This window comes from Sitodiplosis mosellana, unplaced genomic scaffold, assembly GCF_009176505.1.
Source record: "Sitodiplosis mosellana isolate CC-2019 unplaced genomic scaffold, AAFC_SMos_1.0 Smas_scaffold_3, whole genome shotgun sequence".
In the NCBI taxonomy this organism is placed as follows: Eukaryota; Metazoa; Arthropoda; class Insecta; order Diptera; family Cecidomyiidae; genus Sitodiplosis; species Sitodiplosis mosellana.
In genome coordinates this window covers 501,284-517,773 of record NW_022595246.1, presented here as the reverse complement: position 1 = coordinate 517,773, position 16,490 = coordinate 501,284, and the positions used below count along the sequence as shown (strand labels likewise).

At 35.8% G+C, this 16,490-nt stretch overlaps 3 protein-coding genes across 3 annotated transcripts; 2 read left to right on the top strand and 1 right to left on the bottom strand.

The window, feature by feature from the left end:
* Window positions 1-1,408: 1,408 nt before the first annotated feature.
* On the bottom strand, window positions 1,409-11,222 carry LOC129565600 (probable chitinase 10). The gene is made up of 5 exons (XM_055440618.1): window positions 10,749-11,222; window positions 9,914-10,634; window positions 3,018-3,049; window positions 2,329-2,781; window positions 1,409-2,215 (listed from the first exon to the last, which is right to left on the bottom strand). Exons 1-5 carry the CDS (start codon window positions 11,193-11,195, stop codon window positions 1,484-1,486), a joined length of 2,385 nt encoding a protein of 794 aa, XP_055296593.1. The 5' UTR covers window positions 11,196-11,222; the 3' UTR covers window positions 1,409-1,483.
* LOC129565978 (beta-1,3-glucan-binding protein-like) lies at window positions 7,710-8,659 on the top strand. Its single transcript, XM_055441456.1, has 2 exons — window positions 7,710-8,051; window positions 8,175-8,659. Exons 1-2 carry the CDS (start codon window positions 7,857-7,859, stop codon window positions 8,505-8,507), a joined length of 528 nt encoding a protein of 175 aa, XP_055297431.1. The 5' UTR covers window positions 7,710-7,856; the 3' UTR covers window positions 8,508-8,659.
* A 1,952-nt stretch (window positions 11,223-13,174) lies between the features above and the next one.
* LOC129565599 (probable chitinase 10) lies at window positions 13,175-14,809 on the top strand (the record flags this gene model as incomplete). The annotated part of the gene is made up of 3 exons (XM_055440617.1): window positions 13,175-13,681; window positions 13,756-14,408; window positions 14,477-14,809. Coding segments are annotated over 3 exons (1,239 nt in total), but the record flags the coding sequence as incomplete, so codon positions are not given.
* Window positions 14,810-16,490: the final 1,681 nt, after the last annotated feature.

The window sequence follows — 16,490 nt, the reverse complement described above, 5'->3', positions numbered from 1 at the left end:
AAGCAAAATAATCGAATAAAAAACGAGGTTTTTATTTCGATTGTGGGGCTATCGGCTGTTTATTCTCTTTTTCACTGTTGTTCCGACGTTTCGGACGCGTATTTGCGTTCCATCCTCAGGGATTGTGAAAACAATACAATTCATTGTGCATGAAATAGAACATTTACCTCTCATTACATTAATGAAAATGTCACTTCTTTGAATAAAACCCACATTCGAATGCTTTTTGGGCTGAATTATTGATGTTGTGTAAACATCTGAAGTCGTTTATAACACGATAATCATAATGGGATCACAGTTGAATTCTTAAATTAATTTCAAAGACGAAACAAAATAAAATCAAATTCAAAACAAATCACAGTTCTTTTTTCTCTTATATCGACAATTCCACACGAAACCGAACAAGAATAGGATTTCACCTCTACGATTTCGCTCAACTTTGGTGTATAAACATGAAATCTATACAATGAGACTTAACTCCGGTTGGTTTATACACTGTTTAGTATTTTTATTCAACTTTAAAGTTCGCTTGGGGCCCTGGGTGCCCAAGAAACGGTCATAGTGTTAATCAGCGACATCAATCTGAGTACCATTTGAAGTCTTGATTCAATTTTGGACAGGTCATTATTATACTAATTTTCAACGAAGAATTCGAAAGTTGCGTCGGTATGACAAGTGAATATAGAAAAAATGAAGTAGAAAAAAAGAAACGAAAAAAGAACAAAAAGAAGAAAGAATATGTAACGAAAACTAAAACTAAAGCACGAATGCGGTGTGTGTGTGTTCAGTGAAATCAGCTGTGACGATGTTTTTGTCATCGTCTTGCTCTTCTAACAAAAATTCGGTCGATGGTGTTGTTTGAAATGCTCATCATTTGTTGTGTTTTTGTATGTGCGTTGACCAGCACGCAGTAAGATACTGATATTTGCTGAGAGTCAGTGCGATCATTGTACGTATTCATTGTACGTACTCACATTGTGACTTAAATATTTGACTTTTCCACACAGAGACAACACAAAAATAGATAAAGAATGCTTAACCAAGCACATGCTCAAGTGTAAATACATAACAGATTTATCTAATTTCAAACTTTTGCAAACAGACAATGAATTTTATGGATGAAGTGCTGTTGAATCGTCAAAACGAAATACGGATCTAATGAATGAAAACATTTTAAAAATGGAATGATCAAAATCAAATTATTTTCCTGCATTCTGTGATGAGGTTGAAAATTTTCCTACTATTCTCAACAATTCATACTATTATTTCATGATCGTGGAAGATAACAATGGTGCTTTAAATTAATTCATAGAAAAAAATATGAACCATTTAGAGTTGATTGGCAATATAAAATACATTTATTCATTCATTTATTAAACTCTATAAATGGCTAAACGAAAAAAAAGAGTGCAAGAAATCTATCTGTCTAGTTAGAAAAATTACAAATCAATTAAATCTTTTTGGAGTGAAATAGACTATTTAACTAGTTGCGCAATCGTTCATTCAATGCTGATAAAAGTGGATAATTGCCTTCACCACAAGTTCCTTTGAAATCGTCCAAATCTAATGCCCAGATCATTGCTCCACCGAGATTCGAGTCGCGAACGTATTTCGATTTGAAGCGCATGGTTTCGACATCATCAAAAGACACCCATTGATTATCACGGAAAGCATATGCGCCAATGCTGGTATTTCTCACAGCCGTCCATCCCTGATTTTTTATATTATCACAGATTTCATAATATGCCAACGTTCCGGCCGCACCTGTTAATTGGCCAGCTTGGCCCGGATCAGTTGTTGGCGCATTCATTCCATTGTCCTGAGCATTTGCCAAAGTGAAAGATTTGCCATAGCACGGGGCACCCAGAATGAGTTTTGTCGATGGAGTACCAAGTTGAATCCAATATTGAACGGCATAATCAACGTACATATTATTTGAATTACCGGGATAATCGTAGAGTGGAGCATTTGAACCAGTTTTCTGATCCGAGTATGAATGAAAATCATAAGCCATCAAATTAATCCAATCCAAATGCTGTGCCAATTTTGGAACGTCATAGGCGGCATCAATAGTGCTACTGCCTGCAGATACAGCAGCCGATAGTAGCCAGCCACGCGGCTTGAAAGCTTCAGATAATTCTTGAACGAATTGCGCGAAACCGTCCTTCTCCGCTGGATTTCCAGTTGAGCAAGCTCCTTGCCAGCAGGCCGGGTACTATTTTGAAATATAAAGTAAATTAGATTGAAATTCAAAGAAATTATTCAGTACAAATGAAGAACTGGAGAAGAATATTTGAAAAATGATTCAATATTGTAAACAACACTTACTTCCAAATCAAGATCCAATCCTTTGAAATTGTGTTGCTCAATGAATTCTTCAACATTTGAGATGAAATTTTTCCTTGCATTTGCATCGGTAAGAAGACGCCCGTATTTTGATGTTGAATCAGTCCATCCACCGATTGCAACCATCACTGTAATGCCCTTTTGTCGGAAGTCGGTCACTCGTTCATAAAAATGGTTGTCAATGTCGGTCTTCGAATCAAATATTTTGATTGTTAATGAATTCTCGTCCAAAACAGCAAATGAATATACAACGTGCGTGCACAAGTTCGAATCGATATCTTCTGGGACAAATTTGCCATTTCCCTTGCGATAGAAAGACCAATTTGTAAAGTAGCACACTACTTTGTAATTTTGTGCTTGCGCCTGATCGCTAACGAAAACCGCCAAAATGACAGAAACGAGGACAGGTATCACATAGTAATTCATTTTTGAAATGTATCAACTGTGTAATTATTCTTTATGAAGAATGAATTGATTCTTCTTTTTATATATACGAGGAGGTACAAATGTTTTTATGAAGCCGGCTATCAATGTGTATCATAAAGTGTCTTGACGCATTTTTCTAAGCAAACTATTCGAGGTCCATGCCGTTGGCCCCACCCCAATTTGGTGCTGGCTGATCGAATGCACTAGCATTTAGTGCTACTTTGGTGCTGTCCATTTGTCCCTACCAAGACTTTGGTGCTGCTTCCTGAGCCCATCACTAAAATTTTCAAAATTAAAACCATGTCGTTTTCGTAATTTTCGTAATTATGTTCTTAATTTTGAAAATTTTGGTGCTGTGCTCGGGAAGCAGCACCAAAGTCGTGGTAGGTGACAATCGACAGCACTAAAGAAGCACCAAATGCTAGTGCATTCGATCAGCCAGCACCAAATTTGGGTGGGGCCAACGATATGAACCTAACAAAACGGGCAGAGTACGAAAAAAAAATGATATTTGGAGAGAAAAAATATTTAATTACGCAGAAAATATGTATAGAACACACAAAAATAAAAAAGATATCTTGAAAACGACCAACAAAACACAATATGGTTCACGTTCCACAGTTTAAAAGAAAACACTCTTATTCATGTAATATGAGTTTTCAATGTCCCTTCTTTTAACATATTTCCAACATGGATTTGGATCATACATTTTCAATAAAGTATTGATGTTACGCAATATGCCTGAAAAGTGCACGTGTCAGCGGTTGTGTGATAAAGTGTGAAAAACATTTGAGTTGTTGGTTTTCTAATCTAATTCTTAAATAGAATTCATTAAATTTGAAATTCAACATTGTTTCATTATCTGCTTGATGTATTATTTTAAGGTTTTTTTCCTTTACCCGTATACTTTTTTGTTTTGTTGTACTTTTATTTATTATTTCTGAGAAAAGTGTTTTATGTTTTAATTGCATACGCAGATGTTTTTGTTATAAAAACAACACCTATCGTAATCTTTTGAGGCTTATAGTCCGAATGATTTGTTCCGCTATTACGATATCATAATCATACTAGGTGTCTCCTTCACAGCACAATTGAGGTTTTTTACCATGTATTGCGCATTGTTGATTTTCTTCTTGCGTCAGATTTCGTGCATATTTCTTACCCGCATATTGTACATGCAAATCTTGAAACACAACTCGGTTGACATTTTTTTCAACTTGTCAAACCGATGGTTGGCAACAATATTGATAAATTGTTGGTTTTTTTATGATGCAACATTCTACACGACCCCATTTTTCTACACGAGGTGGTAAAATCATTTTGATAAGGAGGACATAAAATGTATCCCATTAAACAAAGAAACACAAAAAATGAGTAAAATTCTGAGAAAAAAAATAAAATACACAAAAATATGAAACGCTCCGAAGCACCTTAGAAACGACAACCAAAATAAAATTAGAAGTAAAGCAGTAAGAGAAAATCAGGCCCAAAATTTAAATAAAAACATGTTATCGGTTATCCAGATAACAAGTGTATCTGACTTCTTTTCTTTTGTACATAGTAACCTTATTCACATCCCGACGAGAAATTTGCGGTAAAATATGTGTCCGCCGACACTCCGTCGCATATCCATTCTAAAGTGCGGATACTCGCAATGCGAATAGGAATCCATAATAAAGGTTGCCGCAAAATGTTATCGCTGAATATCCTGCAATTGTTCGCGCTGCGAACAACAGTACGATTCCAACATGAAGTTGGCTGCGCATGGCATTTCAGAGTATTCGCGTAGTACTCGCCGACTATCCGCAATACGATTATTTGCGTTCTCAAGCGAAAAACCCGCTGATGTTTTCAAATCTAATTTTAGAATGAAAATTATTCTACTTGAAATTCATTATTGTTTCATTCTCTGCTTGAAAAATGACCTGTTCTTTTCTTTGTTTACCTACCCCACACAACCTGTGCTTCTCTCCCATAAGAACCAATGTATTTGACGTGACAGTGAATAGCGGTAGCGCCAAAATAGGATCTGCGGCAACTTAAGGAACTATCAATACTTCTTGTTGTTGCGAAATTCATGACAACAACAACAAGTATTGATAGTTCTTAAAAATTCCGAAAATTGCGAATAGGCGCCACCGCTATCTTGCGCCGGTCAAAAGCACAGTTTGACCCCACATGACATTCTATATTCTGAGAAAAGTTGTCTCTTTTATTTATTCCCGTGCACAGATGTTTCTACCATGATAAACAGCACGCATTGTTATCTTGACTTAAGTAAATATTTAAATTTGTGTTTTACAAATAGAAGCTGCTATGGGAGCTTTTTAGCCGAAATAATACTATATGCACATGCAGAACTTGAAAAACAAACCGATCCAATAAAATGTCAATACAGAAGTGTTTGAACTGAGGCGTAACATGTTTCTTGAGAATTTTACATGAATCGACACTTCGATCATGGTGCGGCTGTTGACACTATATTTTCCTATATTTCGAATTGGCGCGCTGTGTAGTTCCGATTTGAAATGTTAAATTACATTAATGTGCCCTTTGAAATTGGGGGGCGCTCGCGTCGCCTCAAATGACTTTGACGTTCAACAGCCGCCACACGACTTCGATAGGTACGTAATGTAAAAAATGTAAATTTTGAATATGATTTTTTTGTTATTCCCACTTTTATTATCAGCAACATAACTGATATGTAATTATTCGCCCATAAGCTTAATTTCTTTCGAATCTTCAAGCATGTTAAGGGTTTTTAATTCAATGGAAACACTTGACTCTTATATTTTAGCGGAAACACACCTATATTTATTTTGGATCACCGAATTTCGAAATGCACTGGAAATGAACGAAACAAATACGGTGATTTTTTAAAATAGGTTCTTCCAATTTCAATTGACTTTATCAAAACAGATGAATCCAAAATCGCACAAAATAGAAAATTGTGTAGTTTGTAACCAACCAAATTGTCAATATGAAAACAAATGGTATAGCCAAAAATGTAAATAATCTGAACAAAAATAGTTACTATTGGTTCACTATGAACTGAAAATTTTGGGCACATTTTGTTTTGAGCTTGAAATTTTCAGAAAGAATGCTTATTAATTTCATTGTTCAATACTTATCTCAGGGGGTTTGTAGATTGAAACACAAGCACACTAGCGCCGCAGTTTGCCCTACAATATCATATACGGCAAGCTACAGAACTATTCATTCAGTATATATCATGTAGCTTAACTGTCAATCTGCAATCCCCCTGACTTATCTAAGTGCTCAAATAGTCTACCAATCTGTTACATCAATTTTTTTTACAATGATTAATAATAACAATAGCAGTAACTATCAGTTCTTGCCTCGTTAAAAACCTGACTCTTTTCGTAATCTTTTCAGCATTTACACAAGTAGGACATGAAAACAAAAACACAGTCATACAACCAAGATGCAAATGCTTGATAGTAGTCAGATAGCAAACGGTCCAAAATAACCTTCGGTAAACGTTTGCAAAGGGACAAAGGCTATGTGGAGCGTTAAATGTTACGCGTTTAATTTGAGACTTTGAGACTGCAAAGGTCGTCACTCAATTTATACAGTAGATAAATTGACGAGAAGTTTTACGTCGGTTGAGCAGATCCATGTTGATTGTAGAGTGGTTTGAGTTTATCATTAAACCATGATTTGAAACATAACAGAGCATTTGATGCTGTATTTGTTTTCATTGGCTAGCTTCGGATGGTGAAATGTTTTCAAGCGACAACTTCCTGTGGATACTTCACCAGTTTTTTATTTGACCCAAGAAAGTTGAAGCGTCAAAGAAATGTTCATAGTGATTTATATCTTCTTGAGCAATTGCTCAGCATTGGTCCTTGATCGATTCAAATCTCATCAAGTAATTTCTGTTGAAGGTAACAAAGGATCGAAATCAAAACAATTGAATTTGGAACAAAAATATAAAACAAGCTTTGCCAGGCGGTAAACATTGTTTGCAAAAAATATTGTGAGATGACGTCATATCACAGTTGATTCCTTGTAAAATTGAAAGGTTGAGATTTCTGATTAAAATTTTGCTGTCTTTGTAGATTTGAATCGATTATATATATAAAAGTAATTATAATTGCTATAATAATAATAATAATGATTATTATTATTTAATGTTCCAATAAAACAATATATTATGTATTTCGTTAACATAAACAAAACAAGTGAGATGTAATTTGTTGCCCCGCCACAACTGTTACTATGATTTATGTAATAGATTACTGATCACACTCAACATTATAGCGACATCTATTATTAAAATAGCTTGTAGTAAATGCATTTATAGCATTTCCCTGTAGTTGCGATGTTTCCTATTGAATTCCCTTGTAGTACTGACACATTCATGTTTGACACTTGTTAACTACATACCACAGGGGAATTTATTAGGTAACATCGCAACTACAGTGAAATGCTATGAATGCGTTTACTACAAGCTATTTTAATAATAGATGTCGCTATAATATTGAGTGCGATCCCAGAGAAAAAACTTAACAAGCGCATGACTCGTTATCTTTCCGGCATTCTATAGAAATTCTTGCCGAAGGGCTTGCGGCGCCTGAAATACGGCAATATTTTCATATAATTCTATATTTCAGTCATATTTCAAATATTTGGAATATTTGATAAATTTAAGGCATATTTAAGCCACATTTTGACATTTTTTGGTATTACCCGATATTATTTTGACTATATCTATATGAAATATTTCTCTCAATTTTCAAATATATGAAATATTTGAAATATAGCCAAATATGTCAAACATACACATCAAGATGCATTTTGTAAACAAATAATGCTTCAATATTTGAAATATTTGGCATATTTGAATATATTTGAAGATATTTCATATATATTTGTTCGTCGCAAGCCCTTCGATTCTTGCGTTTAATCTTTTTGCGTTGCATTAACTGCGTCATATCGGTTATAATCTGGGAATAAATAAGCACGAAACTTCTGTGTATCAATGAGTATTTAAGGCAGTGCTAGTTTCAACCAGATCACTTCGATTTGCGCCGAGCAGAACGAATCATTAAAAAATCGACATGTTCAGGCTATTTGTTGTTGTGTTGAATATTTCAGTCTGTGCTCATGCTCAGGACTGCACACCGTCAATTACGACTGTTGGAGGATCTTATGCTCCAAGCGAGATCTGTTCGGGCCAATTGATTTTGGACGAAAACTTCGACACTTTGGACAAACAATTGTGGCAACCGGAAGTTACACTTGAAGGCGGCGGTGTAAGTACAATAATAATATCCAAATATTAACAATTTTCTGAATATATTTTCTGATGGAATTTCGTTCAATCTAATGATTTTCCTTTATTTTTTTCTTTTTATTTTCCATCATTTCTCTCATAGAACAACGAATTCGAATGGTACGTGGCTGATGATGAGAATAGCTTTGCTGAAAATGGAAAACTACACATAAAACCGACGTTAACGTCACATGAAATCGGTGAAGACGATGTGGAACATGGTTCCGTTGATTTGAAAGACTGTACCGACCAAAATAATCCAGAAAAAAATTGCCACAAGCAGGCTGGCGGCGACACCATAATCAATCCCATACGCAGTGCTCGCTTGAATACGCAGAATTCGTTCACCTTCAAATACGGACGCGTTGAGTTCATTGCGAAATTACCCATCGGAGATTGGATGTGGTCACTTCTACATGTTTGTCTTTTGAAGTAATTTTTTGCACTAAATTTCAAATTGTGTGTTTTTTGATCAGGTCTTTGGCTTTTGGCTGCCGAAGACAACTACAAAGGGTGGAATGGCGAGATTGATGTGATGGAATCTCGTGGCAACCGTAAATATGTCAATGATGTCGAATCAACATTACATTACGGTCAATTAGCCAATGAGAATCATGCATCCAATTCATTCAACAAAACCAATGAACGCGGATACGACGAAGCTTTTCCCAAGTTTGGATTGATTTGGGATGACAGCGGAATCAAGTTTCTTATTGATGACGAAGAAATTGGATCCGTTCCGGTGCAAGATGGTTATTGGCAGCAGTCAAACCTGCCTGGGGCAAATCCTTGGGCAAACGGTGCTGTCACTGCACCATTTGATCAACAAGTGAGTTCATTTCGTCTTCTTTTTGTATTTAAATTTACATTCATTTGTTTTGTTCGTCGTTCATTCATTTGCAATGATTTGCTCCTCACAGTATTACCTCCTCATAAACCTGGCGATTGGTGGTACTTCAGGGTTTTTCCCGGATTCGGATTCGGATGAAACCAACAAGCCATGGAGTAACGAATCACCTGATACAGCGTCAAAGGATTTCTGGAGGCGTCGTGAACAATGGCTACCATCATGGGCCAATGAAGTAAAATCTTTGTTTATCATCGATTCAGTTAAAATATAGGCCATTTAAAAGGAAACATTTCAGGCATGAATTCTGAATAGAAACATCACAAATAATGGAAACCAAGTTATATAATTCACGACACAAAATATGCACATTTTACTGCAGTGAGCTTAAACCCACTGTTTCTTAATTGTCACGGCTTTGTTGAAATAAAATTACACACATTTTTCTCGTAATAAATTTTGGTTTTTCCCAAGTTTTATCTTGTCAGTGGTTTTTTTTAAAATAATTATTCATTTGTGGGAAATTCCTTTGACTACTATTCTTATCTAACATGTGTGGTTAACCCTTAGTTGTGCAGCTTAGCATGCTTGTTTTCCGGATTATGCTGATAAACCAGGATCGTACTATGAATTGATTAGTTCACATGTTTAAATTAACTCTCACATTGTTGGGCATATCTACGCTTTCATTTGCTGGCAATTGCAAACCGTCACCCACAAAAGCCAGTGGTTGGGCTGCACCAAAGAATATGTTCAGGGCAATTAATTTTTGATGCTAGATGCAAATGTGGTTTAGGAGTGCGTAAAAAGGAAAAGCCAAAAATAAATATATAACATCATAAGTTGGATTAAAGCCTCGAAAATGAAAAGAAAAGCATTAGGACAAATGGAAATCCTTCAATTTATTGATTATCAAAAAAAGTTTACGGACATGATGAACATTGAAAAACCCTTGAATCAATTTATCTTTTGTGAACAACCATCAAGCTATCGGCCTAGTCCTGTATTCAATGCTTTCAAAAGTGGATAATTGCCTGCACCGCAAGTTCCTTTGAAATCGTCGAAGTCCAACGACCAGATCATGCCACCTGCAAGTTTTGTATCCTTAATGTATTTTGATTTGACACCTATGGTTTCGACATCGTCGTATGATACCCATTGATTGTCCTTGAATGCATAGGGGCCATATTCCGCGCTGTTCACAACAGTCCATCCTTTTTTGATATTGTCACAAATTTCATAATATGACAACATTCCAGCAGCTCGGGTAAATTCACCGGCTTGGCCTCCACCATTTGATGGCGCATTCAAACCATGATCTCCAGCATTTGCCAAAGTGAATGATTGCCCATAGCACGGTACACCCAGAACCAGTTTTGTCGATGGCGCTCCGCGTTGGATCCAATGTTTAATGGCATAATCAGCATAGAAATTATTGGAATTTCCAGGATAATTGTGAAGAGGGGCATTTATGCCGGTTTTACGATCCCATTGTCCATGAAAATCGTATGCCATTACACCGATCCAATCTAAATGTTGGGCTAATTTTGGAACGTCATAGGCGGCATCGATGATTGAACTGCTTGCCGATACAGCTGCCGACAACAACCAACCACGGGGCTTGAAATCATTTGAGAGTTCTTGAACCAATTGGGCAAAGCCCACTTTTTGATTTGAATCTGCAGATGAACAAGCTCCTTGCCAGCAGGCCGGATACTAGTTGGAAATATATCGGAAATTAGATTAAAATTTAACGAAATAATTCCGGATGCAATGATAACATTTAAATTTATTCTTTGTAAAATTTCTGAATATTGAAATAAAACTCACTTCTAAGTCAAGGTCCAATCCTTGGAAATTGTATTTCTTAATGAATTCGGCAGCATCCGCAATGAATTTCTTTCTTGCACCAGCATCGGTAAGTAGTTTACCGTATTTTGAACCAACCGAATCATTCCATCCACCAAGAGCCACCGTAACTTTTGCTCCTTTGTTCCGGAAATCGGTTACTTTTTGATATAACTTGTTGTCAATGTCAGCCCACGAATCGAATACTTTCATCGTCAATGTATTTGCATCGAGAGTAGTGAACGCGTATACAATATGGGTACATAACTTTGGATCGATGTCTTCTGGTGTATATTTTCCTTTGTCTTTTCGATACCATGACCAATTCGTAAAGTAACACACGACTTTATAATTCTCCGCTTGTGCTTGATCGCTAATTAAAACGACCAAAACAGCAGAAACGACAACGAAAATAGCAGAGAATTTCATTTTTTATGTTTTAACTGCGCAATTGCTTTTACTGGACTACGAAATTCCTATGTGCGGCCGTCTTTTTATACACGCTGACCAAAAACAATGAATCATTTTGATAAGCCTGGATTTTGTATTGAAACCCAAGGTTGTGCCCCATTAATTTTGTTAAAAGGATTATATTTCAACGAGAATCGCTCATGCATGTGACACATGGTGTAATTAATCACATCATTTCATTTTTGTTTTTGTAAGATAACTATGATTCCAATCGTATTTCTGGATATTTTTTTGAAATAAAAACAAAATTTAGTCATTCTTACTCGTCGCAAAAATATGGGTTTTTCCTGCTGGCCAAAGATAACATTTCTCCGAAATTCCTCTCATTTGAAAAAAAAAAAACTCCCATGTGTTTTCATAATTTTGTCATGGTCATTTATAAACGGAAAAATTATTTGAAATAGAGAGAAAATTATTTTCCCGACATTACATGGATGACACAAACCATTTTCTATATTATATATGTGAAAGTGACGCATCGGGAATTTTATACTAATCTCAATAATGCTGTTTCATTTCAATCCATTCTATTATTTGATAAAGGGCATAGATATATTACTCTTATGAGAGTTTCGCAAGTTATAATAGTTGTTGATACAATCACAGCATTTACAAACACATTCAATGCCGATATTTGCGTTAAAAATAAACTTATCGGTAGTGCGCGTTAAAACCATTCTACTATGCACATTTTTGCATTATAGGTACGTTTGTGTTTGTTTTTCATTTCCTTTTGTGCGGATATTCCTCGATTCTGCTTTGTGACACAAACGTACTTATTAATTATGAGCTATAACGCAAAAATGTGCGTAGAAGAATGGTACAGTAAAACCTGTCAATAACGGAACCTGAGAATAGTGGAAATCGTGTCAATAGTGGAAAAAAATTTCTTGACGACATTTTTTTTCGTCTTTTATTCATCTCTTTTTCATATAAAACTAATTTTTTCCTATATCAAAACCACTGATCATCATAAAAATTGTGCAGTACAATTTACATTACATTCATTTCAGTATTATTGTTCACGCAAGTAAACATACAAGCTCAACAAAATTATTAAAATGTAAACAACCATTGTCAAGTTCCTATTTTGGGTAGAATTATAAATAAAGCTCATTCGCTTCCGCTTCTTTTGATATAAAAGAAGCGGATAGCGCAATGAAAGATCAGTATTTGAATATTAACTTAACCTTAAAGGATTTTTATTCATTTATTCATTCTGTTGAGACTAGACCATCTGGGGATAGTTTTCACTTTTGTCTGCCAAAATCATTGCTTATTAATTCAAGCAAACAAATTTTTTGACGCTCCCAATAAAAACATATTCACTCGATCAGTGCATTTACATTAAGTTTGGTAATCATTGTTTCGTTTCATGAAATGCAGAATTCATCGCTGCCAAATTGATAGTGTAAAAAAAATGAGTATCATTTACCTTCCCATTTTGATTCATTGTTTAGACTATTTGATTATTTTAAAAAGTGATGTTTGTCATTCACTCAGTGAATTTCACTGTTTTTTCACTTTCGTTTTTCCTTCATTCATTTAGTAAAAAAAATACTTTTATTTCATTTTTTCCTTTTCACGTTCATTATATCACTTGATTTGATAATTTAATACCCATAAAAATGTATGTTTTGTTTCTTTTTACCCTCAATAATGGAAAATCTTGTTTGAATCGGCTCAAAATCCTCTGAATAACGGATCCTGTGAATACTGGAATTCTTGTCAATAGTGGGGAAAAAAATTCCCCACGGGATTCCATTATTGACAGGTTTTACTGTTTTAATGTGTAGCACCAATAAGTTCATTTTTAACGCAGATATCTGCATTGAATGTATATGTAATTATTGAGTGTGTAAGTTGTTATTTTTTTCGCTATATAAATGACTTTGTTTCGACGCATCTCGTTCAGTGTGTATATGGAACTGTGCTGAATAGCAAATATTTCTAATTTGAAGAAAATAAGGGTGAAAAATGAAATACTTTGCAACGTTCGTTATCGTTTCTGCTGTTCTGATTGTTTTGTTCAGCGACCAAGCAGAAGCAAAACCAGAAAGATTGAAAGTGGTGTGCTATTTTACAAAACGGTGTGCTATTTTACAAATTGGTCTTTCTATCGCGAAGGAAATGGAAAATTTGTCCCAGAAGATATCGATTCGAACTTGTGCACGCACGTTGTATATTCATTTGCTGTTTTAGATTCAGATTCATTGACAATTAAAGTACAAGAACCGCAAATCGATAACCAATTGTATGAACGAATTACCGAATTACGTAACAAAGGAGTTAAAGTTAGCGTTGCTCTGGGTGGTGGAGCCGATTCTGAAGGTGAAAAATATGGACGCCTTCTCAGCGATGCAAATGCAAGAAACAATTTCATTACGAATGTAATTGATTTCATTCAGCAACACAACTTCCAAGGATTGGATCTTGATTTGGAAGTAAGATTCTTGAGCACACGATTCAAGCATATTCTTAAGTTCATTTTCGATTTATATTTTTCTTTGCGGAATAGTACCCGGCTTGCTGGCATGGAGACTGTCGGCCTGAAGATGCAGCACAAAAAGGCGACTTTGCCCAATTCGTTGAGGAACTCTCGCAGGAATTTAAACCTCGTGGCTGGCTGTTGTCGGCGGCTGTAAATGCTTACTTCAGAGTTATTGATGGTGCTTATGACGTTCCTTCATTGGCCCAACATTTAGATTGGATTGGTGTGATGGCATATGATTTTCATGGGACATGGAATCAAAAGACCGGTCAACTCGCACCACTCTACAATTATCCCGATAATGAGCTGAATAATTATGCCGACTATGCAATCAACTATTGGATCCAGCTCGGAGCTCCATCGACAAAATTGGTTATGGGTGCTCCTACCTACGGCATCACTTACACGTTGGCAAATGCCCAAAATCATGGTTTAAATGCACCAACAACTGGTCCGGGCCAAGCTGGCCAATTTACGAAATCTGCCGGATCATTGGCGTATTACGAAATCTGTGACAATATCAAAAATCAAGGATGGACTGTTGTGAAAAATGCACAGTATGGCCCATATGCGTTCAAGGGCAATCAATGGGCGTCTTTCGATGATGTCGAAACAATGCGTGTCAAATCAAAATATATCCGCGATAAAAAACTTGCGGGTGCCATGATCTGGACTCTAGAGTAATTTTTATTTGATTTTTTTCTTTCCTTATATGAATATTTATCTAATTTTTCAATTTTAATTTCAGTTTTGATGATTTCAAAGGAACTTGTGGTGCTGGCAAATATCCACTTTTATCAGCATTGAATCAAGCACTACGCCGTTAGTTTCATGTTTCTTGGGTGATGTAGAGGCCTATATAGAGGAAGTTTAATATTAAGTTACCCTTTTGATGTAACTTGTATAAGCAATATTTTTTGTGCAATGTCAAAACATAGAGAATTAAATGAAACAAAATAAATTGGCTGCCAATTACAACCCGTGCACAAAGCTGCATAAATACCACAATTATTCAGCTCCTTAATTAATTGATAAGGAGCTCGAATTTCGATGTGGCGATAACATCAATGGATTGGGCACAAAAAATACTGTATTAGAATCGAAAAAAAAAATTTAAACTTTTTTTTCGATTTTGCCTGTGTTAGACCGTCTACATGGGAAGTTTGTATGAAAACCTCGGAGCGCCGCTGCTATTGCATTGGCTTCTATGGCCAAATGTACACACGGAAATATCTCGAAAACGGCTGGATGAATCGGCAAAATGGACCGTGATATCACTCCCAAAGGGAGTGTAAACACCCGGCTGGTTTGATGGCCTAAAATACAAATCCGGTGAAATTTCAGCTGATCTATGGATTCTCAGGATTTGACCAGGTTCCAGTGCTTCCTTTTTTATGTGCATCTGTAAAGTCATATTCCCTATGTTTTGTATGGAATTTTACCACAACGCAAAGAAATTGAATGTTTTGTTGTTCGCAGATGATTTAAAACTCATATTGAGAATCACGTCGCCGAACGATGCCCGCTTATTCCAAATGGCCATTGACCAATTGTACGAGTGGTGTAGGATCAACAAGCTCTACTTGAATCTGAAGAAATGTTTCGTTATGACATATGCGAAGAACATCACCGTACGGAAATATGAATACACGATAGACAATGGGCAGCACAAATTCGATAGAATTGAGTCACACAGAGACTTGGGTGTCATTTTTAACGTGAAACTCACATTCGCCATTCACATTGATACGACAGTAGCTAGCGCACACGGTGCACTAGGTTTTATTAAGCGAACATTGAAGAACAAGTTTACTATAGAATCAGAAAAAATATTGTATTGTGCATTAGTTCGATCGAAATTAGAGTATGCTAGTGTAGTGTGGCATCCATACCACCAGTCTTATATTGACAAAATTGAATCAGTTCAAAAAGACTTTGTAATCTGGGCACTTAGAGGAATTTACCAAAGAGATGTTAATTACAGGTTGCCATCGTATCAATTTAGATGTGATAATTTGAATATTCAACCACTTTGGAGGCGGCGTATAAATGCCTCAGTATTATTAATCTATGATCTCCTCCTAGGAAAGTTGATGTGCACAGCACTCAGAGAAAGAATTGTGTATACAAGACGATTAGACAACAGAAACCAAAGAAATGTAAGAAATAGAGATTTAGTTAGAATTGAAACTTATGGCACGGACTATGCTCGTAATCAGCCATTTATTGTAGCGTGTAGAAATTTTAACAAAGTAAGGCAATCGTTCTTAGACTCAGCATCAAGGCAAATATTTAGTAGAAACGTGTTCAACTTAGACAACAGTATTTTCGAAGAATTGAATGTACAGTGAATGATGGTGAACACGGTCGAGGGCCGCAGAACGCCACTTCGAAGCCATTAGGGCTGGTGGCTGGGCCTTTCGATTCGGGAGTGTCTCACTACTTGTGTAAAATTCAAATTGTAAATGAAATATATAATGATATTCAGTCTGTGATTAGACGGTGAAATAAATAAATAAATAAATAAATTCACGTGTCGTTTATTCAGACAATATTTTTGTGGGGCACTTTTACTGAAATTTTTTTTCGGGGGCTCTTCATTTTACAAAAAGAATTACGTTTCATTATTCCGCTTGCTCATTCATTTGTACATTTACAAAACTAAGCGCAATAACATGAACATCCAAAGAGCGCAGGTCGAAACGGCTCTACACAAATTTTCGAAAACATTAACGACCGATGATTGTTTTTTGGTATCTTTC

Bases quoted from the DNA above. Each gene is read 5' to 3' on its own strand.
- LOC129565978 (XM_055441456.1), top strand. From the start codon at position 7,857: ATGTTCAGGCTATTTGTTGTTGTGTTGAATATTTCAGTCTGTGCTCAT. The intron at 8,052-8,174 runs GTAAGTACAATA...TTTCTCTCATAG, and splicing joins TTACACTTGAAGGCGGCGGT to AACAACGAATTCGAATGGTA.
- LOC129565600 (XM_055440618.1), bottom strand. From the start codon at position 11,195: ATGAAATTCTCTGCTATTTTCGTTGTCGTTTCTGCTGTTTTGGTCGTT. The intron at 10,635-10,748 runs GTGAGTTTTATT...ATTTCCAACTAG, and splicing joins GATTGGACCTTGACTTAGAA to TATCCGGCCTGCTGGCAAGG. The intron at 2,216-2,328 runs GTAAGTGTTGTT...ATTTCAAAATAG, and splicing joins GATTGGATCTTGATTTGGAA to TACCCGGCCTGCTGGCAAGG.